The sequence below is a fragment of the Lepisosteus oculatus genome, chromosome 28 (assembly GCF_040954835.1).
Source record: "Lepisosteus oculatus isolate fLepOcu1 chromosome 28, fLepOcu1.hap2, whole genome shotgun sequence".
Classification (NCBI taxonomy): Eukaryota; Metazoa; Chordata; class Actinopteri; order Semionotiformes; family Lepisosteidae; genus Lepisosteus; species Lepisosteus oculatus.
The window spans coordinates 177,273-200,917 of record NC_090723.1 but is presented as its reverse complement, the minus strand read 5'-3'; the positions used below and the strand labels follow the sequence as shown (position 1 = coordinate 200,917).

Here is a 23,645-nt window from a genome sequence, read left to right as displayed (position 1 = left end):
ATCGTGTATAAGAGTTGAATGTAATAGGAATGACCGAGGTTTTCTATTATGGGGGTAATGTTCAGAATATTTTCGCCTGTTTTTATTCACGTGTACGTTGTACGAGGTTTTAGTTTTTATTCCCCACCGCAGACAGCAGACAGCGCTCACGACCAGCTCAACATTCGCACGTGCCCGGAACCGTGTCGTCATTTCCTGGAAAACACGGAGAAGACGGAAGTCCGGGGCTGCAGAAAAGGGAAAGCAAACTGCTGTCTGTTGTCAAACTGTTAGCGATTTATTTATTTTTGTAATCATAAAACATTTGTGGGTTTTCATATGTTGTCATAACGGACGTGCCATTATTGGATCTACATGACAGTGATCCCCTGCTACTATAAGAAGGGTAAGGCTGGCCAGGGTGTGATTGTTGTTGTTCAGTGCAGGAAGTGAGTTTTGAAGCCGCGACAGTGCTTTTCCCAGACACAGAGACCTTAAGGCGAATAATTTGCAATCTGTGTGCTAAATACAGCGACGGCAGTGAGTATTTCAGTATAATTCACGACGTAAGAGTTGTGAATATTATGAAAATACAGGCAAAATATCCGAAAGCATTCGCTGAATTAATGCATGACCACAGCACTTACTGTAAGCCCCTTGATCTGTTGTGATTCTCTAGGTGTAATTCGTTTAAAATTAGTTCTCTAAGATTTAAATATTATTCGTTTTATTGAGTAAACGGCATATGGCTCGGTGGGTAATATAAGTTGTAAGATTGAGTTATAGCAAGATATGTTTGTTACATAGTGAGAATATTCGACAACAGAATACTGTTGTTCTGTTGTTTCACTATTGCAGTATTGTCAGTGGTCTTTTTTTCTATACATGAAATGGTTTTATAATAGCATGAAGCTGTGCTCGAGTACCATTCCACATGCCGATTAATCATGGTTGTGATTTCTAAAAGGGTTCAATGATATTGTAAAAGTGTAAATTGTATCACTTAGAATGTTTTTTCCCGCTATCCAGATCTACTAGGTTTGCAATGTACGCGGCTACAATATTTGTACATTTAACATATAGGTAGTGGGGAAAAAAATAGAAAAACCTGGGTAAATGACGAATACCAAGTATATTGAAATCAAGGTCTTCCAAACTGATGTGGCTGATGCATTTCTTAAGCAAATAAGATTTTAGCCAAGCCCAGAAGTGCAAGGATGCATTTCATTGGATAGCCAACCAGTGCTAAAAATTATTATTCTTATTATTACTGCAGCACAGCAATGGAGGCCTCCAAATCTTCCAGCTCTACAATGCAGGTGAGCTTTGTGTGTCAGAGGTGCAGCCAGCCTCTGAAACTGGACACTTCCTTCAACGTGCTGGACAAAGTCACCATCCAGGAGCTCATAGGTAACCTTACTGATGGTCAGAGGCTGTTTGTACTAAATGATTTATGACATAAAAAGAAGTGTCTATGATATTCCCATCTTTAAAGGATTATTTTCTTTGAAAATGTTAATTTTCATTGATTTTATTCTGTGACTCATGTTGGAGGAGACAAACACAATAATCCATGTATTTATTGATATTAAGCAGCAAATGCTTTTATTCAAACTAACATGAACTGGAGGTGAATGATACTACACGCTGCTGAGTCACAACCATTACAAAACAACCTGCGCTTCACCTCTCATTGAAAGGAGAGAGCACAAAGAGGTTGCTAGCCTCTTAGATACTAGAAAGTGGTTGAGAAAAGACTAACTATAACAACTTCAGCTCTGTGCTCTGTGCAGAAGTAAAATACAGTGTTTGTTCAGAAATTAAGCTGATGTTTTGCTTGTTGTTTCCAGCTCCATTAGTCACTGTAACCCATATAAAACCTGATGAAAGCAACGGGGATGACAATGTACCAAAGGTGGGTTTAGCATTGTTTAAAAGATATAAGAATGGAAGCAAACGAGAAGTGTTTGGTCAGATTATTGTGAGTGATTTTTAGTTAAGTAGCCGAGAAGCTACTGTTTGTGCTGCTTTTTTTTAAAGAAAAGCCATTGAATATTTGGAGAACAGGTTTGGCATTAATATTTCTAGCCAGAGATGTAAAAAATAAATATTAGCTGAATGGGTGCTGTGCCATACCTGCATGGAAGAGTGTATGCATGTTTTCGGTCGGTCCCTGCAACAGTTTACAGTGTGTCATAGTTCAAAAGGTTCTGTGATTGAATGTGATTTTAGGCAAATTTTTTCAAGGACTTTCCTTGGCTGAGTCTCAGAGCAAACAGCCACTTTTGCTCTTATGTACTCTTTCCCAGTCTATTAAAATCTGTGACATTCACCTGTTAGGCCCTTAGAATTTGTGTTTTGTGTTTGTCGGCTAAGTTTGTTAATTAACTAGTTAATTTTATATATATATATCACCCAAATCCCAGGCTTCTGTCCAACCTGCCTTTTGGAAACAATGTGTTGCCATTAATTTGATATTCATCCTTCCTTAGCTGTGTTTTGACTATTCCAATGATGTCATAGTTCCTTGTTAATGCAGTAGCCTTGGGTTTAATTCTTCTTCTCCAAGCATTGAACTTCAGTAGTATTGTATTACTGGTTTTAAGTTTGTTGATACTGCTCTGCTGGCTTTTCCTGATCCCACCAGGGTTGGCCTGTTGCCCCCTGTTCCTCATGTAAATACTCCTCTTCTCCACTGCGCTTCCTGATGCTTTGCTGCCTCTCTGCCTGTCTGTTGGCTCCTCTTGTCCCAGCAGATCCCCTGAGTCCAGTAGTCCCGAACCCGTTTTCTGCACCAAGCTTTCAGCCCCCAGTCATTTTTTGCATAACTAGTTAGATCTGGTGTTCAGTTTTTAACATGATATATATATATACACCGTTTACTTAATGGTTCTCTTTGAAAAGTGTTTTGTCTTTTCACTTTGTAATTCACGATGAATATGCAGCAGACTCTGTGCTTGTTTTCAGGAGACATTTGTGGAAAACAAGCAAGATGGAGTATCCAGGAAGTACATCCCTCCTGCTCGGTGAGCTAGCCCACCTTTATACTGCGTGTGCCTTCATTCTGCTGTCAGCTGCACTCTAGACCATCTTTCCATTTAGATTAATGATGTTGGATGTTCACTGCAAAGGAAAAGGCTCAAAGTTTTTCGAATCCTACTAAAAATGATCTTTTTGTATCCTGAGTGCACAAATGGTTTACATTGTGTAGTCTGTCTTTGTCCCACATTTAGTCAAATAAGAGCATACAGTAGAAAGGAAACGGCCATTCAGCCTGTCTTTCTCATTCTTGCATCTAGTTCATCCAGAAACTGGTTCATTGAAGGATCCAGAGAAATCCATGGTTTAAAATTGGGAGAGTGCTGTGGTACTTTGGTGAATATGTGACTGTCTTTCCTGTGGTCCAGAATGCTGTCTACAGAGAGTGCCAACAGCTTCACTCTGATTGGGGAGGCTTCTGATGGTGGCACCATGGAAAACCTGAGCCGGCGATTGAAGGTAACAGTTCAGACCATAAGAAAGGTCAAAGGTGAGAGTGGAGAAAGTTGCTCAGCTCAATTGTTTATTCTTACATATTAGATCCTGGAATCTGTTCTGGCTCTTTCTTGACAGTTCTCAAAACTGTCCATTTAACAAAATGGCTAGTTTATTTCATATACCAACTCTAGGCTCCATTCCTCCCACAATTCAAGAACAAGATTTCTTTGTGTAAGTCAGTTTTCCATGAACTTTGAGTCAGTAGACATAAAAATTTTCCCTGTGCTGTCAGTAAACACTGGAGTATGCTGTTACAGTTAAATTTATATAAAATATTTTTACTTCTCTCTGATCACCAGTAGGAAAAAAACTGGCTAAATTATGGAAAAGTTTAATCCTCTGTTTGTATAAATGTGTTTTTAGCAAGATATACATCTGTGGTGGGATCTTAGTCCTCAGTTCAGAAGCATCACTCTGCACCTGTCTGCAGAGAGAGGTATGTAAGCTATGCTTGTTCTCTGCTTCTTTCCCTGCTGCTCTCAGGTGACCAGTGATCTGTTTGACATTATGTCTGGCCAGACAGATGTGGACCACCCCTTGTGTGAGGAGTGTACTGACACACTGCTAGACCACCTGGACTCCCAGCTCAACATCACTGAGAATGAGTGCCAGAATTACAAGTGAGTGCTCTGTTCCTGATGCAGAGCCAGTGGGGATCTGGCATGTTTTTGGCCTAATCTTCGGAGCTGGCCTAGCAAAAGAAGACCCAGAGTAAAGTAAAACGATCACTCTCGTGCAAATCACTACTCATAAATCCAGATTTCTTTGTAAGAAGAAAGATAGAAGATGGTTGTTAACAGCTCATGAAAAGAAATCTCCCAACCCTGAGGTATTTTTTCCAGTTTAATTTAAGGAAACTGCAAATGCTGTTTGAGGTAGTTAGCAAAGCTCTTCATACTCAACACAGCAGAAATACCCATCGACTGGCAAATAATAATTTAATAAATATTAAATTATTAATAATAATTAATAATTATTAATTAATTAATAATAATTAATAATTATTATTATTAATATTAATATAATAATAAATATGGATATGTGTATTTAGCTAAGAACATGAAACATTTCTTTACACAAAAGGTTGTGAGAGTCTACAACAAGCCATGTTGTTGAAGCCTGGCCTGTAATAGATCACTTTGAAATTTAAAATCATAGGATCAGTTAGCTCTTAAAAAACCAAATGAACGAGATGAGCCAAATCATCTTCTTTCCTTTGTAACCTCTTCTTATTTCATGCAAATGATTTTTGCACTGGTACCATACTCCAGATGAACTCCTGCCAATTTTTAACAGTTTGGCTGAAAAAATTCTAAACAAAAGAAGAGGAACCCCTTTGCTCTGGGGGAGGAGGCCTTCAACCCCAAAGTGCATTTGTTATTTAAGATGGTTGTGGATTCTCAGCTGAAGCCTGTGTCCCATCAGGAACTGCCTGGAGCTGCTGTCTCAGATGAGGGAGGAAGAGGAGGGCTCCCTGTTGGCAGAGCTGAGGAAGCTGAGCGCCGAGGAGGAGCAGCTGATCCAGGAGCTGGAGGCTATCGAGGGCCAGCGCAAGACTGTGGCGGAAGAGCTTGCCCGGGGACGAGCCCACACAGAGGAGCTGGAGCGAGAGGAGCAGCAGTGAGTAAGCAGCCTGATGCACACAGGGGCACCAGAAACTTCTGCAGCTGCTTCTGCTCAAAACGCATGCTGTTCAGGGCTGGTCAGGCTCTTCTTACTACTTTGCCTTTTTTAGATGATGATATGTGCTGAAGTTCTCCAAAACCTTTATGCTTTAACAACACATAGGGAACAATTTCCTGTTTCTCAGTATGAAGCTTGATTGTCATCATCATTTTCAAAAACCACTTACTCCTGGTGAGGGTCACAGTGGTAACAGGCTGAGCAGAGCAGACCAGACTTCCCTTCCCCAGCAGCAGTCTCCAGCTGCTTCTGGAGAAAGGGGTATAATCCCTCCAGCATGTCCTAGGTCTGCCCTGGGGTCTTTTCCCAGTGGGTTGAACAAATATTATTTTGAATAAGCATTATTAAGATACTGTACTGCTGCACTGACATGAGACTGCGTAAGCACACTGCTGCCCCTGCAGATACCAGAAGGAGTACAGCGAGTTCAAGAGGCAGCAGCTGGAGCTGGATGATGAGCTGAAGAGTGTGGACAACCAGATGCGCTACGCCCAGATCCAGCTGGACAAGCTAAAGAAAACCAACGTCTTCAATGCCACCTTCCACATCTGGTAAGACTGCACTTCCTGTTCTGTTGATCTGAGACTGGGAACTGGATCTTCCCATCCCATATCAGATCTTGCTATTTAGCACTGTCAAATCCTATCTTAAAACTCACCTTTGTACTTTAGCTCTTAATTGTTTAATTTACTGTTTTAATTTCTGTATACCTAGATCTTTCATTTTATTTTACAGTGTAATTTACATATAATGTAAAATGAAAGTTGCTATGTACAGTTGATTCTTATAATAATATAGGTCTTTCCTGAAACATGAAATGGTTATTGGGCTGGCACCTCTTCAAGAACGCTGAATTCCTTTGTTTTCCTGAAACTCAGATTGGAGTGCCAACGCCATTTTTAATTGAATAGACTCTGTCACCTATATAAGAGGCCCCAGCTCAGTGCTGTAATTTGGCACACAGTAGTATTATTTTCCCTCGTCATTGTCTCTCCCTTCCTGCCTGCAGGCACAGTGGCCAGTTCGGGACAATCAATAACTTCCGTCTGGGTCGGCTGCCCAGCGTTCCCGTCGAGTGGAATGAGATCAATGCAGCCTGGGGACAGACCGTTCTGCTTCTTCACGCCCTGGCCAACAAGATGGGCCTGCGCTTCCAGAGGTGGGGATCCCTGTGCAGTCACTTGCTGGGTGCTGTGTGAAATCAGGAGCCTGTCATACAAAAACTGTTTTACTTCATTTTTATTTCTAATTCAGATATGGTGCATCTCCCCATATGTATTAACAAGAAATTCCATTTACTGAAGGTAGTAGTAGTTGTCCTGAAAGGATGCATACCTTAAGAAATATTTGAAATCTCTTAACTCCGTGGCAAGTTATAAGTACAATTTCTTTCCACAGATATCGTCTGGTCCCGTATGGCAATCACTCATATTTGGAGTCACTCTCGGATAAGTCTAAGGTAATGGATCTGTCTTGAGTTTACAGCCTTTGATTGATTTCAGGATGCAGTATATGGTCTTGCCCTTGTTGTTGAAAATTGGTCAAGTGTTTTACAAAATAAAAAAGCAGCTTTCCCAGTGGTCAGAAAAGAAGCAAACAGCAGATTCTGTTTTACATTATTACAAAGACCTTTATTACTTCATTAGTTTGCCTGGAGGAGTTTGCAGAGACCAACTGCCAGTCTGTGGGTTTTGCTATCCTTGATCTGAATGAACAGTCATGCCTACATGACTCACAGAAATGTAACTACAAAGAGTTTGAGAATAACCTCTTCTTGTTATTGTTGAAAAAACAATAACAATAACAATTCTGTATTCTGACGTTTGACCTGAAGCCGGTGCTGTGTCTTTAGTGACTTGTGGCCTTTCAGCAGCACCTGAATGAGTCTTTCCTCTCCCTGGGGCTGCAGGAGCTGCCACTCTACTGCTCTGGAGGCCTGCGCTTTTTCTGGGACAACAAGTTTGACCACGCCATGGTGGCCTTCCTGGACTGCGTGCAGCAGTTTAAGGAAGAAGTGGAGAAAGGGGACACAGGTTTCTGTCTGCCCTACAGGCAAGTAGCCTAGTTGATTGAGGAGCAAGGCCTGTCCTGTTAGCCCCTAAGAACTGCAGTTCATGTCATTTTGTGACAAATTCTGATTGAAGACAGTTTGTCTTTTTTTTTATCCAGATACATGACAAAATAATGGCTGCAACTTCATGATGAATTCTGATTTAATACCTTGTGCAGTTCCACATGTTAGGGTTACGATAAGATTGAGGATTAGAGCAAAAATAAGGATTATGGTTAATGTAAGAAGTATATCTTGCAGAGCTTTGGCACTTGACACAAGGTCAGGTTTTACAATCATACCTGCAAATGCATGAAGAAGTGTGACACAGCTTCACAAGAACAAAACTAGAGTCAATAGAATTACGTTGGCCCTGCCAGCCCATGTCTGCCTGACCCATTTGAGCTGTAAACCTTTGGAAGGGGTCACATCAATGTGAAGTAAAACTGTCTTCTTCCTGCCACAGGATGGATGTGGAAAAGGGAAAAATTGAAGATACCGGAGGGAGTGGAGGCTCCTATTCCATCAAAACCCAGTTCAACTCAGAGGAGCAGTGGACCAAAGCCCTCAAGTTCATGCTTACCAACCTGAAGTGGGGACTTGCCTGGGTGTCCTCTCAGTTCTATAACAAGTGACGCATTACTCCATCCTTGGACTCACATGCCACATTGCTGCCAATATTGCTGCAAAAGGATTTTGTATCTTGACAACTACATACAGTTCATGGAACTTGTTTACTCCTTATCCAGAAGTTTGAACTTTTATTTTTACTCAGTTATAAAATCTGCCATAAAACATGTTTTCCGAGCTGCTAGCAATCCGTAAGAGGTGCACATCTGTACAACAGCCTGCTGCTGCTGCCCGGAGTGAGCTCTAACCTGCATTGACTAGAGCAGGGAAACCCATCCACAGCAGGAAATGAACAGGAATGAATTTAATTCAATCTAATACGTTTCAAGTTCTGGGATATCGATTGACATATCTTACCCATTGTAGAAAATGACATTCTAATGGAATTTATTCTCTACAAATCTGGTCTGTATATGAGACTGGATAGGGGTTACACTGTATAGGGGTTGTATTAGTGAAATATGACCCTATCCCTTCAGGAAACTACTGAGAATTTAAAACGGTATGGGGAGCGATCATTTACATCTGTGTTCATTCAGCTGAAATGATTTTAATAGATTAAAGATTGATCCATCCCTTTACATAATAAAAAGGAATCCAGAAAAGAAAACCATTAATACTTCAACCTTAATAAATTATATTTCATGTACTGGAAGGCTATGGGGATTTTACTTGTGTTACTGAATAGGTAAATTTCCCTGCAGGTATTTTCAGTGGCAGTGATGCCCATAAAGCCTGTGGCTGCCATTCCTGGACAGACCTCTGTGAATAGCACCAGGAACCAGTTTTGTGCAAACACAATCACTCTAAAGGTTTTGCTCTTCTGTTCTTCATCAGCTCTACTTCTCTGAACTACAGATTTACTCCACCTGAGTGTAAATGTTTTAGCCTGATTTTGTTCCAATACTAGAATACATGCCGTATCATTGTGTGGCATGGATGACCACGGTACTCTGATGTTGATGCAATGATGGAATCACTGAGTGAGTTGGGAAATAATAATGACCTATCATTTTGTCACTTTTATGTTCTTAGAATTTCACTTTTCCTTTTCAATTACTGTTCTAAGTGTGCCTTAAGGTATACAGCACCTTTTTTATGGAAACTACATAGTAAGAGGGTAATTACAATGAATTTTTGAAAGCTTTGAAACAAGGTGGTGTTCCTACAATATTTTTAGCAAACCTTGCACTTGTAGAGAAGTATCTTGGTAAAAAAACACCACTTGGCTTCTTCTGTTATAAGAAAGTTAAAAAAACAGGTTTACAAATTGTCCTTTCCTCAAAATGATATAGGTTGTATGGGATGTAAGTGAACCTCACTTAACCCTGACCTAAAAAACAATTTGGGCATGGAGGTAAATTCTTCAGAATTATGATTTTCAAAGGCCAGTTTTTGGATCATAGTAAGCAGTTACAATTTCATTGTAAAAAAAGTGTTAGGATCACAAAAGTCTTCACATTGATGATAACTGGGGGGCGGTCAGGACAGAAATCCCTAGCAATAGTTTTAATTTGCTGTTTTTTGCAAAGATAAACAGCTGTTTTAGAGTGAAAGAAATTTGAAAACCCAGGCCACAGACCTTGTAATCTCTACCAAGATTGGCTTACAAGCTGCTCCTTTGGTTTGATTAAACATGCTACAGAATAGGAAAAAATATCAACTAGCTTAGCGCTACATGTCTTGGTGTACACATGTGTTTTCCTGTAATGCACGCTCAATATTTGCCATTTGCCAGGGATACTTGGATTTCCAGAGAAGTCTGAAATCTCTGAAACTTTAAACAGTACTTAGATTAATTGACAAAAGGTCCACCTTGAAGCTCAACGAAACATAAAAAAGCATTTGTAAACACTGCTGATCCCATGTGTCCAGAGAAACAAAAACGAGTGCAAATATTTTTAATAAAGCGAATATATTTTAATCATTTATTTAAAAAAAGGTAATTGTTTATCAGTAAATTGACTTTACAGAGACACAAAATGTACAAAAAAGCACCCTGCATTACAGTCCCAGACTGAAGTGCAGGGATGAGCTGGAAACAGTCCAGTACTGCCCCTGAACGAGTAACCTTGGAGTAATGCAGAGTACCAGTCAGGGCTGTACAGCACTGTTCTTGAGCAGAAAAGAAAACTGCAATCTTCGCTGCAAATTTCTTTCAGTCCAGTTCTTATTCTAAACAGTTGGATGTCCCTAGGGAATAGATCCTGCGCAGTAAAGTTAAGTCTTCCAACAATCACAACCTCACAAACCACTGTGAACACATCCACAAGAGCAATCACAGAAATTACATCTTCCCTTCCAGAGAAACAGTTACCAGATATTCTCGTCTCACCTTGACTGAGTCTAATTTTTCTTTTATCATGAGATGTGCCCTTAAACTTGTAGCATATTTGTATAAAATTACTATAATCATTCTGAGCAACGGAAATACTTTAGCAAAATAAATCAAGACAACGGCCACCTTCTATTCTGTGGGCCCTTTTCCAGTTTCTTTAATATAACAAAAAATAAAGACAGTATCAAAACCTTTTTCGGCCTCCATTTAAAAGTCTAAACCGAAAAATCAGAGGAACTAGTGATTAAAGAGAAGAATCTCACGCAAATCTCTTTGGTCCATGTTCAGTTACTAACGAGCTGGACACATTCAAACTATTTCTCACACCAGAGCAGGATCCACTTCAGTGTTTCAAGCTTTAGTTATCTGAACGTAGTGTCTTTATTCCCAACTGACAATACTCCAGCAGTAAGTTCATTTCTTTTTGGGGAACTATAGCTGTCACTGCTTCAACAAAGTCCATCTTTCACACTCCTAAACATGTTTAAAGGAAAGGAATCCTGAAAAGCTCTACACTGTATTTTCAGATGCAATACAACCACACAACAACACCAAAGCCCTGTAGAGACTCTGTCTGTCTGACATTTAAAAGGTCTCTTAAAAACCTTCCAAGCTTTCAGAAAATGGGCCTTTTGATTCATACCACTGTCTTTTAATAAACTGCATTTATAGTCAATTTTAAAATGATAATTCTTTCCCGGGAGCCCAGAGGAACTGCAGGGGCCATGTGACCAACGTCCAGTGTTGAACCACATCACACTCCTAAACTTCTCTTTTAATGCTTCAAAAGTGCTCCCCAAAAAAACAATCCATTACATTGCAGATTAAAGACTGGCATTTTACATTAGGCTTTGTCTGTGTGAGTGAGTGTACTAGCCACAGAGTTGCAACCTAGGCATGTTTCCAGGGGATGTTTTACGTGGAGATGTTTCTAGAGTTACTCTTGATTACAAATTAAACGGCAATTTTATCATACAAAAAGCAAGCATTGTGATATGCCGGTAATTTTTCTACAGGTTAATGGGATTCAATAAGTATAGTGAGTAAACATTTAGCTGGGTAATAAGAGAAATGTCACATTGAACTACAATTACGAGAAGGTTCTGCTATATGTCAGCATGCGTTGAGTGCAAAGGAAAAAGTAAAGAGCCGAGACATTGCATTTTAAATTCCTACTTTAAATTGTGAACTTGACCTTTACTTGTACCAAGTTCAGCTGTTGCATAGAAAAGTGGAATTCTGATTCTAATCAGAACATCCTTTCTAAAATAGTCTCAAAAACTCATTTTAAGAATGTTACCAATAAACCAATAATATCAGTGGTCATCCCTTCCACTGAAAACAACACATTGCTCACTGCACACCCTTAAAACAGCTGCTACAAGAAACAGAAGATTAGGGAGATTAATCTGTTTAATCAGTAATACAATCCCTCCCAGAAAGCTTAAATGATTTCATTTAGCACAATAAAACAAGAACATCTAGTCCTCTCAAGGCTTAACAATATTCAAACAAAGTATTTCAAGTATGTCTCACTTTTTTGTTGCATTTTGGAAACTGCCCCAGTTGACAAGATGATCAAGAATGTGCTACTGTCCTGCTCAGATACACACCGACTGCCAGTAAGAATCCTTCATGCCATCTACACTGTCAATAGGAAATACACCACTCAAATTGTTTTAAAAAAGCAATGCATAATGGAAAATCCTTGCAAAAATCCTGTGCATATAAAATGTATAATACTTGGCATGCAGAGGCAAAATCATAGCTCAGATCTAGGTTCTTGTTGTTTCATATTTAAATGATTTATTTGTTAGAAATGTGTACCCTTTTACGTACTCCAAGAAATCATTTATTCAGTAGTCCAGACCAGGTAAAAAGCACTCAAGTTATTTCCAATTCACTTTTCCTTTCTGCACTATAGTTATTCATGAGATTAATCCAGAGAGATATCCTTTCAAGCTTGAAAGAGCTAACCAGCCCTGGACTACTGAGTCAAATGGACCTTAACTGGAAGAATTTCCACAACGCACCCAACACATCAGGAAATCCAGGCAAATCAAGACGTTTTATTTTCAAGGAAGTAATTCTTCATCAGGAGTAGCTGCTTTAGCTAATAGCCGCTTCATGAAAAATGTATACCTCCTCATAACGTCAGACTAGACCCTGAAGTATTCCAACAGGTTCTCCATCACAGGGAACAAGCACAAAGCTCGGCTATCGTTTTCAACTGTATTAAACTTTTCCTCAAGGTACACTGGAAGCCAGCTTCTGTGTGTGCTGAATAAGTTCAGTATTTTACATCTGTCTGGTAATTTTATGCTCCTGATCTTTTTTCATTACATATCAGAGTTTGCCTCCTACCCACACAGTTTCATTGAATTATTTTCACAGTACTGTAAAGCCAATTAAAATTAAAATCCATAACATAGCCCTCTACTTGTAGTACTGCCAGTTCCCCAACCTTTAATAATTTATATTGAATTTGTGGCGAGTATGATCAAACACAGAGTGTTAATGTCTTGATCTGATTATTTGTAAGAACAAGCAAAACTAAAATAGCTGGTCTTTTTTACAGATTCAACACTTCTATGACAAATATGGAATTTAATTCTTATGTTTCCCCCATCAGGATCAAAGGAGAGTGACAGATATCTGAAATTATATGCTAATCTCACAAATGGATTGCTGTGAAAAAAGTTATTAATTATCTGAGTGAGAAGCTGCAAAGGTATATCATGAAAATGTAGAATACAAGCTCAAGTCTTTGTGCAGCCTTGACCGTAAAGATAACATGACGGGATTTGATGTTTCAGATGGCATTCTGACAGGCATGGTATTCCCAATAACATCCGTAATCCCTACAGCACCTTGTACTAGCACAAACTGCCCCCAGAGCACAAAAAATACAAGAGGGTTAATGTCACACGGTAGAAGACCTCTAACACTCCACAGGCTTGGTGGTCCTCTGGAATCACAGGACAAACTTTCCACCAAAGGCCTGCATGAATGTTGGGCTTGTACCTCAGCCTCTGAGCACAGTTTTACCTCCAGCAGGTGCTGTACAGCCGAGAACCCATACTTCCTTTCCAGTCACAGAGGCAATGGGTGCACAGCACATACTACACAATAAAACTGAGCATTAAAATGTGGGCTATTTATGTAACCAGTCAATCCAGATTAGGAACAGGCAACAGTATCGAAATTCACCAAAGCCATAACAAAGCTGCTACTAAAAAGGAAAGCAAAAGCAAAGCGAAATAACAGAAAAAATACCCTCTAATGTAGAATGCATGTTTAAACATAACAAATTAGAATTTTTTTAAAAAGTTATAAGCAAGTATAACAATATATACATCACGTGTTATACTTGCCATCAAACTTTAAAAAACACTTCAGTACACAACCTGAAATAACACATTATGTTTAGAGCAGAAAGCGAGAGAATTCTGGAGCTGCTCTTGCCCGTGCTGGGGGAGTGTCTGAAAGGGCCGTTCCCCCTGCTCAGCGCAGGGGCTGGTTCTCGTCCATGTGCCGGCTGTGGGTGAGTTTGTGAAGTTGCTGTGCTCAACACAGCCCTTTAGGCAACTTTAGAAGCTGTCACACTGGCTGGGTCCCAGCTGCTACCTTACTCTGGCTGCTCGTTCATCTCCATGTCGGACACAAGGATGTTCTTCTCGGCCGCCTCGGCAGGGGCGGAGTTGGTGCGGCTGTAGCGTGCCCCCTCGAAGGCGCCTCGGCCCGCCCCACTCCTGCGCCTGTACAGGTAGATGGCCGCCACGATGAAGAGGCACAGGGCCACAGCCGTCACGATGACGATGACGAAGGTGGGCATGTGGTCCTGCTCTGCTGCAGAGGAAAATATTGCAATGATTAATTTAATTAATTCGGCAAATCTCTTTGTCCCACATACTTCACAGCAATTGAATAAGCACTCTGTGGTTAAACTTGAACAACTTTGAACTTTGAACTTAGTACTTTGAACGTGATCCTTTATAGAATGAAGAAAGGGGTTCCCCGAGATGTGATTTTGCTCTCTGATGCGTAATGTCATCATCTTTGATGAAGTGCTACCTGTTGGCATGTATTGTATGCCATATGTTACTGCTCCTTGTGCACCCTGTATATTTCTGGCATTTTACATTTTTTTACTCCCTCACCCAAAACTGATAAGCTTGTGATGTTCAGAATCCCATATACTGTACTGACATCTTAATTGTGCAGACGTTCAAGGTTGTAAGAGCTGTGCTGTACTTGAATGCAAAGTCCATCACCAAAGTGTGGGGAAATGGAGCAAATAATCCTCATACTTACCAGATACGTGGCTTGACTCAGCATCTGTAGAAAGAAAAGGGAGAGGAGATAATTTTTTTATTCAATTTCCAGAGCACAAAAGCTAGGATTGATACTCCATTTAGCTTGAGCATAATTTTAACAGAGGTCCTTGGGGCTCTGGAAAAGTGTGGGAAGAGCATGACCCGATTTCCCTAGGATTTACTGACTTAGTAATAGACCTGTAATATATGTATAACTCTCAAACCTTAATGGGATAAAGAGATTAGCAAAGCTACTGCATCCAATGATAGACTTTTGCCTCTTTCATTGAAATGAGACACTTTTGTTACTTTCATTAACATTTTCTGAACCTCAACAATGCAAACCATCAGAGCTTTTAACCCAATGCCTCCCCCATATTGGTCACGTATTACCTTTTCCTGAACACAGGGTCTTGCTTACAGCGCTTTCCAAGTCAGCTGTTAATAGGCCTCCCACTGCTGGTCAAAGACCTCTACAGTGCACAAACTGCAGGATTATAGCTCTCAAGAACCTGAAAACGCAGTGAAGTCACACCCTTATAAACGCCCATGTAATGCCTCCCAGTCATGTTTGTGGAGTGAAAATAGGTGTATGACTCAAAACCCAAAGCAACATAAGCAGTTACATTTTTTTCCAGAGAACGACATCACTCTGACCCTCAGCAATGTCACAGGAGAACCAAACTGGTCTCCTCTGTTATGTTGCATTTGTACTGCTTTGGATTCTGAGATACTAGGGATTTATTTTTCTGGCAAGTGACATTACTCAGCCAGTAATGTTGTCCCTCCCCCACCCCAGCTCCAGCATGGTGACTGCAGCAGGATCAAATACACTTGGAATTTGTACCATTTGTAAGGAGGCCAACTTCACAGTGCCAAGACAGAAAACCCCTGACCCAGACACTCCTCCTCCATTAAAGCCTATTGGCTTTTGCCAGACCCTTCAGGGAGAAGCAGAAATACTGTCTATCATGCTTTGCCTTCTGTAGAACCTATTTGGTTGGAGAAGCGATCCCTAATGCTCAGGCTCCCTTTGTAATCGACTCTTTAGCACAGGCTGTTTCCATCTGTCTTCCCCAGGAGCAGCACAGCGCTCCAGCCTCACCCCGAGGCCTCTTGCAGACGACGCCGTGACTCTTGTTCTTGCAGGAGCCCAGCTTCCAGACGCCGGTGTTGCTCTGGATCCAGAAGCAGGTGTTGGGGCTCAGCATGCTGAGGTTTGCGTCCTGCACCTCCCAGTTGGTGAACTCCACCGCAGAGCTCTCTGGCCAGACCAGGCTGCCCCCTGGGACACACACAGACCCAGAAGTACAGCTCTGAACAGCCATCCTCAAATACCTCACCCCCAAAGTAAATCGCCCAGTTTTCAAAATGTCCACTTGAAGAACTTATTGAATTCACTAATGGAGTCTTATTCCAAAGTTTTAAAGAAACTTTACAAGTTTTTTAATGTCTTTAGAGCACCATCCAAAACTGTCCAACTTAGATTCATCTTACACCATCTATACAGTTCTGAAATGCAGCTCTGTAAACTTCCATTTTTCTTTAGTGCTCTAACAGTCTTTAATCATACTGCAGGATAATATTCTTGCAAGTTTTATTACTTTGTATCTTGCAAATACAATTCCAGAACAGAGGAGATCATGTTCATAAAAATTCCAATGTACATATGGCAATAACTACTCTACTTCATGTGCAAACTGGAGCTCCAGAGTAAGTCAGGAACACCCAGCCCATAGCCAACAGCATCAGGACAGCTACGGGGACATATAGGACATATAGCATAGACATTTAGCTATGACTATGGGGAGCTCATCTCCCAAGGATAAGAGCCAGCCTGACCTTAAGCGACCTCTGACCCGACTATAATAGAATAAGAATGCAGGGCACACAGTGCACCATCTGTTTCCGTCCCATCATACTGGCAGGGTTGTGACCTCTGACCTTTTTGGCTAAAGGTGATACCAAGCCATGCCCCATTGGCCTGGTCCTCGTAGGCCTGAATGTGTTCCCACACAAAGCTGTTCTCCGTCTGGTCCATGATGGACAGCATTTGCGCTCCCACTGGGCCACCGCACGGTTGAGCAAAGAAGGATGCAACACGGCAGAGACAGGAAAGAAAAAAAAAGGTGAAAAGTGATCAATATAAAGGCAAATGAAGCTCCTTATAGCCCCCGGTCATTAATGAAACAAGATTTTGATTAAATAAATTTATTACATTTCTCTTGTATACTTTCTAATTTTTCATCTACTTCCTCCTGCATTCAAACCCCCACCCCCTGGTACCCCTCTCTGAGGTTCAATAGCAAAGCAGCACTAAAATTATGTCCGGCAGCTGCTTGGAAGCACTACGCAACTGGAATTAGACTGCAGCAGCAATCCAAGCCTCCACAGTCCAGCACAGCAGCAGTGAGACCAGCCAGCCAGATGCATTTCTGTAGCCAGTGTTGGAGTCTAGATTACTGGGGGAGATTAACTGGTTTCCTTGTACAAGCTTTGATTTTGGACGCTCCTTTGCCACTGTTCTGAACAAAATGTGTCCATTGTGTCCCCTGTAGAGAACATTCACAAGGAATTGGGGCTGTGCTTCATATGGCAACAAGAGAAGTCAAGTGCTCTTGAAAGAGTTCAAAGGAAGCTGTGTACATATTGTCCTAAATGGTGTTCCAGGAAATGTGTTCGTCAGAGCATTCAAATATCTGCAACAGTTAAACAATGGCCTATATAAAGCCTGTAATAAGAACACAAATGGAGAAAGCTCATCTCTTATTTTGGCCACCAAAATCCAGCAGATATGCACCAGATGTTTAGACAACCTTACCCCCAGGGGGCACTCTTATGGTCTAATGGAGAGCAAGGCTAAGGTTACAAACTCCATTGCCTAGCATGTGAAAGTGTTAGCTGGCTGCCAGTCCTACCTTTGCGGCATTTCTGGGCAGCATCTCTATGTGGAAATAGTTTTTCCAGGTGGAAAGAGTAGCAGTGATTCCGGAATGGGATCCAGGAGGAGTCATCCAGAGAATGTGGACAGTGTCCAGAGTAACTCCACTGGTGTTCCTGTGCTGGCTCTGTGGGAAGAGAGCACAACATGCCTAAGAAACAAGCACTGTAACATGCAGACCAGCCCAATACACAGCATAGAAATGTTACTGTGATGCTTTAACCAGATTGTTACACTGAGTGCACAGCTTTTTAAGGACCATATGTGGAAAAGACACAGTGAAGTCTGTTTGGTCTTTTTGTAAAGAAAATAGGATATTTAAAGGTTTTCTTTTTTCCTTGAAGTGAGAACAGATATCCACTGAACTCTCTTTTATAAAAAAAAATCTTGTTTACTTTTTAATTTGAAAGGACCTCATGTTAATCACACCTAATGAGAATCTATTTTCTGATTAAAACATTTCTTCTGTTTTTACCAGATTTAATGAACTGTTAACAGTCCATGGTGCAGTACCTGTATTTATCTGGCAGATGGCAGCCTTGAGTTGTGCTTCACAACTGTTCACAGTCCATTTACCCTGTGCGCCCATGGACACACAGCCAATGGTCTTCTTGGGCTCCCCTTCACCCCAGTCAGTGTAAGTCACCTGATCCACACCCAACCACTGGTAGCTTCGCCCCTGAAGAAGATTTAAGGAACATCTGGTACAGCAATATCTGCCAGACGATTCTTTATCCACTCATTCACAATCACAATTTTGTTGTACATGATTCAGTATTTGTTGCTGATGCTTCATAAAAGCTTCACACCAATGATCAAGTCATAAGGTAGCATGTGGCACAGAGAAAAACAATGGAACTATATATTGCATTGTAAACAGATTTTTACACTACACTATGTACATTATTGTACTATATTAATCAATATGCAAGTTACGGTGCATAAGCATACTGTATGTGGAAGCTGAAGTGCAATGCCTTTAATAATCTTGCAGGAAGCAACAGGTGTGTGTATTTACAACTGTGTAGAAGGTTTATGGATTTGTTATCCGTTGATTCCTAAACTGTGTGGATTTTTCAAGAACACATCCCCAGTGTATTCCTTAAACCTAAACCGTTTCTACATACAATGGGTTTCACAAAAGTGAAAGTGGAGTGTCCACACCAGAACCATCCCAAATGGGCGATTTTTAAAATCCTATGTGTAACCGTTTTGCTTTTCAGGCTGAAATGCACAGACAACTTAAGAAAAGGCTTGCTAGTTTGGTATCACATGTACAGGGACAGCAGAGCAATGTCAAAACATTGTGGAATCATCTAGTTCTGGTAAAAGTACTTCCAACACTCAAGTATAAAAACAAACCTTTCATGTCCAGCCCTGCACAGAGCACAAAGCAAAGACTACTTTTCTTGTGTTATTTCTAGGTTATCTGTATTAAAGCGTCATGTATAAAGTGCAAAACATGTAGTTATAAACTAAATAATCCAAATGTGCTTTACACCTAACAGATAAAGAAGAAAGCAAATCAAGCAAGGTTATGTTAGGTTCCAGTCGTCAGGCTCGGTGTGTATGGCAGACTATGGCACAGATGCTTCCCGATCTCTTTGGCGATCTTACCCCAGTATTGTAGAGTCCAATCCAAGCGGGCTGATTAAGATCACTCAGCACCTGGGTGAGGTAGGCCTGCTGATAGGGGTCTTGCACAGAGGCGAGGGTGGCGTTCATGGCGTCACACAGGTGCACCGCGCCCTCCCAGTCCAGCGGCTTCTTCGGGATGCGATAGGAGATGTTCAGGAACTCATGGGCTCCAGAGAAAGCGGAAGGAAAGGTATCCACACTTGGGAGCAAAGGATCTAGAGATGCAACATTACAGTGACATTAATTAAATCTCTGTTTAAAAAAACATTACTATTAAAAAGGCCTTAACAGAATTTGTAACAATGGTCTTTACAATAATAAACAGATAAATGACATTTTGGAAGTTTATTTATCATTTTTTTTGGCTTTAAGTGCTTTCCCCCAACTTTGAAGGGAATTATAAGGGAAAAATAAGTTAATTTTCTTAATGTCTTGACATCATACAAACATTTGCACAGAAGGAAAAATAACCCTGTTTAGAAGGAGAACTTCACACATCTCCATGTTTTGAACAAGTCTTGCGCACCTTTTCTCTTCTGGCACAGGAATCCATGTCTTTCCTCTTCGCAACGCTTTGCCACCCAGTATCCCGTATTCCTCTCAGGGACGCCATGCAAAACCAGCACACAGTTCACCTGGACATGAGCACAGGAGCCAGTGAACAAACGCGCCCTGTTCGGCACATTCATCGCCCCTGCCGCCCTCCGGCCTGCGCACAGCAGCACCTGCCGCCCCTGCTGTGTGAGAGCTTGCTGCCCAGCGGGGACAGGAAGAGCGATGGTAGCGAACAGCTTAAAGGTTATTGGCTGCTACAAATGAGCAAGTTTAGGAAGGGGGAAAAATAACTGGAAGTCCAGATTAAGACCTCATCCAGAGTACAGAATATGCCATACCGGAGTCTTAGCCTGGAGGGAGTCCCGGTGCTTCACAGGCTGTCCCGGGGCCCAGTTGACGTACGTCAGCGGTTTCTTCTCCAACCACCCGAACCTCTTTGTGAGATCCGACAGGCCGATCCATAGGCCGAAGCTCAGATTAGGAAGGAGGGTGGTGATGAAAGCTGTGGAAAATGTAATACGTTTCAAGCACGGCTTGATGCAGTGTCTTTCAAAATACATTGGCATTCAATTGCCCTTCGTTCAGGATTGTCACTAGACACGGACAAGAGTAACATTCTTCCACCACTAGAAGTACAGTATAACACTCAGTAGGTACCTATCGCAGGGAGAGACCACTGGAGAGCACTACCTTATCAGTGCTCTGCAGCTTTCGTATCTGAATGGTTGAAGTTACAAATGGGCTTATTATGCTGGTAAAAAACACTTAAGAGAATTGTTACAGCTATAGGTGACTGAAGTATCTCAAAGAATCTAGATACAATGGGTAACACCTGGCTGGTGGGTGGTTGGCCAAGATGTAAGGTGTCCAGATTCAGGTAATGAAATTCCAGGTAAATGATAAAGTGTCAATCAACAGTCCAGAAAGACACCATAGAAGAGAATGGTGAAGCAGAGAGAAAAGAGAAAAAGACCAGACTGGAACAAAGTATCTGAACCTGGTTAAGAGAGCTTGCTATCCTGTTGTTTTTAGGGAACGCCAACTTCCTGTGTAAAAATGGCTCTCCTGGTCAGTGAGTGCATGTTTAGGCTAGGGAGACAAGTTCTCATTCATTCGGTGGCATCTGCACTAACCAAGAGAGAGAGGGTGGCTAGAACATAGGTCTCTGGGACACCTTACTTGTAAACTTGTAGTTTAGTGTGTGTATTGTCACTGGTTAAACATACAGTATATTTATTAACAAATGTGCCTGAATTATTATTTTCACCAAAGCTGTGTCGGAGTACAAAGAATGAGTCTTTAATTTTATCAACTGCTTGGGTATATTTTATACACTCTTTTTCCTTTAACCTCCCTGCACTCTGTTTCACCATCCTCTTGATCATTTTCTGATTTTTTCCCTTTTTGTAACCCCATTTGTACCGGAATTAATGTCCCACATTTACAGTCCATAAACCCACATGTCTTTATTATCCCATTTTTGTGCTATGAACTGCAGCTGAAGGACAGGCATGCTGGAGCAGTGGGCCTGTGTGGAGTTGGTACCTTGCTCAAAGTAATTGGACACAGTGGCCAGACTGGCACCCTGGGTCTCACAGACAGTTTTTGCTGCTCCCCAAGTGATCCTCTTCGACTCCTGATGCCCGTACACCTTGAAGCACTGTTGGAACATGAGGGAAGATTCCTCAAAACTTCCATCATATATCAAAACGCATGTCTCCATGTGAAATATTTTTATCATTAGTAATTTTGTACTTCATTTCAACCGGCAGCTGCGGTAGGAGAACTCTAGACCCAGAAGACAGGCAATGCCATCAGAGTCATAATTCACCAATAGTCTGTGATGAATGACCCACCAACAGGATCATGTGGGAGCCTATGCAATCCTACTTTTACCTGATCAATTTATCTAAATCATTTGGTCAGGTTACTACATAAAACCTAGAAGCCATGGCTTTCTTATCTGGAAAGAGGGCATGAAATTGCAGAGACAGGAGAAAAACCAGAGTTAGGCAAGGGGCCTGTGTGACTCCTACAAGTGTCTAGGTAATAGGGGAGTGAGATGAGATCCCATTTTGTGCTTGTAAGCAGTTCAGCTTCAAAGAACTGTATTTAAATAGAGATCCAAAGACCAGTTAAGACTCAAGAGCTTTGTAAATTGTTTGTAAAATCCCTCTACATGCTAACAGAGGCACCGCTTTCACCTTCAGAGCCCCACTACAGGTGGCCTTAACTAGGCAGCTAATGAAATGTTATTTAAAGACTATGCTCATTATGAACAGTACTTAAATACTGTGCTCATTGTTAATAGTAGAACACACCCTTAAAGAGTCCGATAGTTTATAATACCCACCAGATGAAGAAAAAAACAAACAAACAAACAACTGTTGAGGAAATCACATAGCCATATACTGTATGATATGTTGTCGTTTTATTCTACATTTCAATCTCATTCAGAGACCTGGCTGCACACTGCTTGTAAGAAACCCTATCTCCAAAGTTACAAATCTGTATCTTCAGTTCAGGGCTGCGTTTCAGAATATACATTCTGAAATGCAAACATTTCAGAGAAAGTATAAATAAATTATCAGGGAAAGATCAGTTTAAAAATGCACAGGGATGCAAAAAGACAGAGTCCCTTTAGCTGATTCGTCTTTCAGAGATCAGGGAGCAACTCACCTTGCTGAGGAAGGGGATCCATCCCTCATTACAGCCTCCAGGGGAGGGAGCAGGTTTTGAGGGCGTGGGGAGGGTGCTATTGGCCTTCTTACACACATAGGGCAAGTCAGTGGAGCACTTCTGGTCACTCCATTCGTCTGTAGGAGGACACACAGACTCTGTGGGATCACAGCAGCTCTCTACACCAACCAGCCTATTCAGGGGTCTTTAAGGGTCAACATAATGAAGCACAGTTTAAAAGGATCTTGCAACTGTAAGCTAAAACCACATTGTTTGAAGCCTGAATAAGGGAGGTTTATGAACTAGAAATTTACATCTATAATACAAAAAGAGAACAAAAGCATTCCGGAGAGCAAAGCTTGACTTTTCAATTCTGTTCAACTATTACCAGAAGCCACATATTCCTACAACCTAAAGCATAAATAATTTGATTTATTTTTTGCTTAAAATTGGGAAACACTTTTTCAAGTAACAGCTGAAGGCACTAAATGCAATACTGCATATACCATATAAATTTTACCTGTTTGTTCCTCATTTTTGGGATTAAACTTGGGCCTGAGGTTAGATGCAGAGTGCAGGTGTAAGGAGTTAACTATTTATTTTTCCAAGTTTTTGGAAACCACCAATCTTGCTTTCCACACTAGTTCAGGACCCTTCAGCGAAATGCCTCCTCACCTCCACAGTCCTTACCTGTGCTGGCCTTCATGGACACACACTTCTTCTCACGGCTGACTGGGCGGGGGCTCTCTGGGCCCCAGGCCACATAGTCGAGCACAGACCTGTCAGACCATCTGCAACACACATGCGCCGATAAAGCTCAGGCAAAACACAAGCGTCTGACACAGAAAGAGCCGAAACTGACAATTAACATCTCCTACGCATAGACTGAGAAAAGCACAGAACAATGCAAAATATCATTTTGTCTTTGTTCAGAAAGGTATACTATGATGAACTGCTGAAAGGTAGCCTGTTTTATGGATATGTAGAGATTAACAGATGATAATTATAGGAACATCTGATAATGTAATTAGGTTTAATAGGTAAGTGTGTTGATTAGCTGCTACAACACTTCATATTGGGCTGTTTATGTATAGTTTACCTTAAGTTGTGATCAGGTTTTTGAATATTCTAACAAAAACAAGTATTTTTTCTAGATAGTCTTACCCCTTGAGCTGTCTCCTTTAATATATATGAAAAATGGCTTTCACTGCTTTATGATAAAAAAACAGCTTACTACCATTTCCTCAGCCTTTTGCTTTTCCGAGGGCTGGGAGTGTTTTGGCCAGTACCACCAGCAAT

General features: G+C 41.1%; 2 protein-coding genes across 3 annotated transcripts in view; one reads left to right on the top strand and one right to left on the bottom strand.

Moving 5' to 3' along the window:
• The first annotated feature begins 179 nt into the window (after positions 1 to 179).
• Positions 180 to 8,528, top strand: becn1 (beclin 1, autophagy related). 2 transcript variants are annotated; one of them, XM_015361940.2, is made up of 12 exons: positions 180 to 385; positions 1,256 to 1,389; positions 1,830 to 1,894; positions 2,947 to 3,005; positions 3,387 to 3,477; positions 4,000 to 4,136; positions 4,942 to 5,136; positions 5,604 to 5,750; positions 6,209 to 6,358; positions 6,598 to 6,658; positions 7,073 to 7,251; positions 7,716 to 8,528. In XM_015361940.2, exons 2-12 carry the CDS (start codon positions 1,263 to 1,265, stop codon positions 7,882 to 7,884), a joined length of 1,380 nt encoding a protein of 459 aa, XP_015217426.1. In that variant the 5' UTR covers positions 180 to 385; positions 1,256 to 1,262; the 3' UTR covers positions 7,885 to 8,528. The 2 variants fall into 2 exon arrangements, with proteins under 2 accessions (XP_015217426.1, XP_006638148.1); XM_006638085.3 differs by having other exon boundaries at positions 181 to 385; positions 7,109 to 7,251.
• A 1,249-nt stretch (positions 8,529 to 9,777) lies between these two features.
• mrc2 (mannose receptor, C-type 2) overlaps positions 9,778 to 23,645 on the bottom strand; it is a 48,708-nt gene continuing 34,840 nt past the window's right edge. The window contains exons 19-30 of the mRNA XM_015361939.2: positions 23,037 to 23,137; positions 22,347 to 22,483; positions 21,213 to 21,327; positions 20,006 to 20,169; positions 19,639 to 19,747; positions 19,092 to 19,327; positions 17,988 to 18,153; positions 17,452 to 17,601; positions 16,478 to 16,597; positions 15,639 to 15,818; positions 14,532 to 14,555; positions 9,778 to 14,066 (exon numbers count right to left, since the gene is read on the bottom strand). Of these exons, the coding sequence (XP_015217425.1) occupies positions 13,846 to 14,066; positions 14,532 to 14,555; positions 15,639 to 15,818; positions 16,478 to 16,597; positions 17,452 to 17,601; positions 17,988 to 18,153; positions 19,092 to 19,327; positions 19,639 to 19,747; positions 20,006 to 20,169; positions 21,213 to 21,327; positions 22,347 to 22,483; positions 23,037 to 23,137 (1,723 nt within the window). The 3' untranslated portion in view covers positions 9,778 to 13,845. The remainder of the gene's footprint in view (positions 14,067 to 14,531; positions 14,556 to 15,638; positions 15,819 to 16,477; positions 16,598 to 17,451; positions 17,602 to 17,987; positions 18,154 to 19,091; positions 19,328 to 19,638; positions 19,748 to 20,005; positions 20,170 to 21,212; positions 21,328 to 22,346; positions 22,484 to 23,036; positions 23,138 to 23,645) is intronic.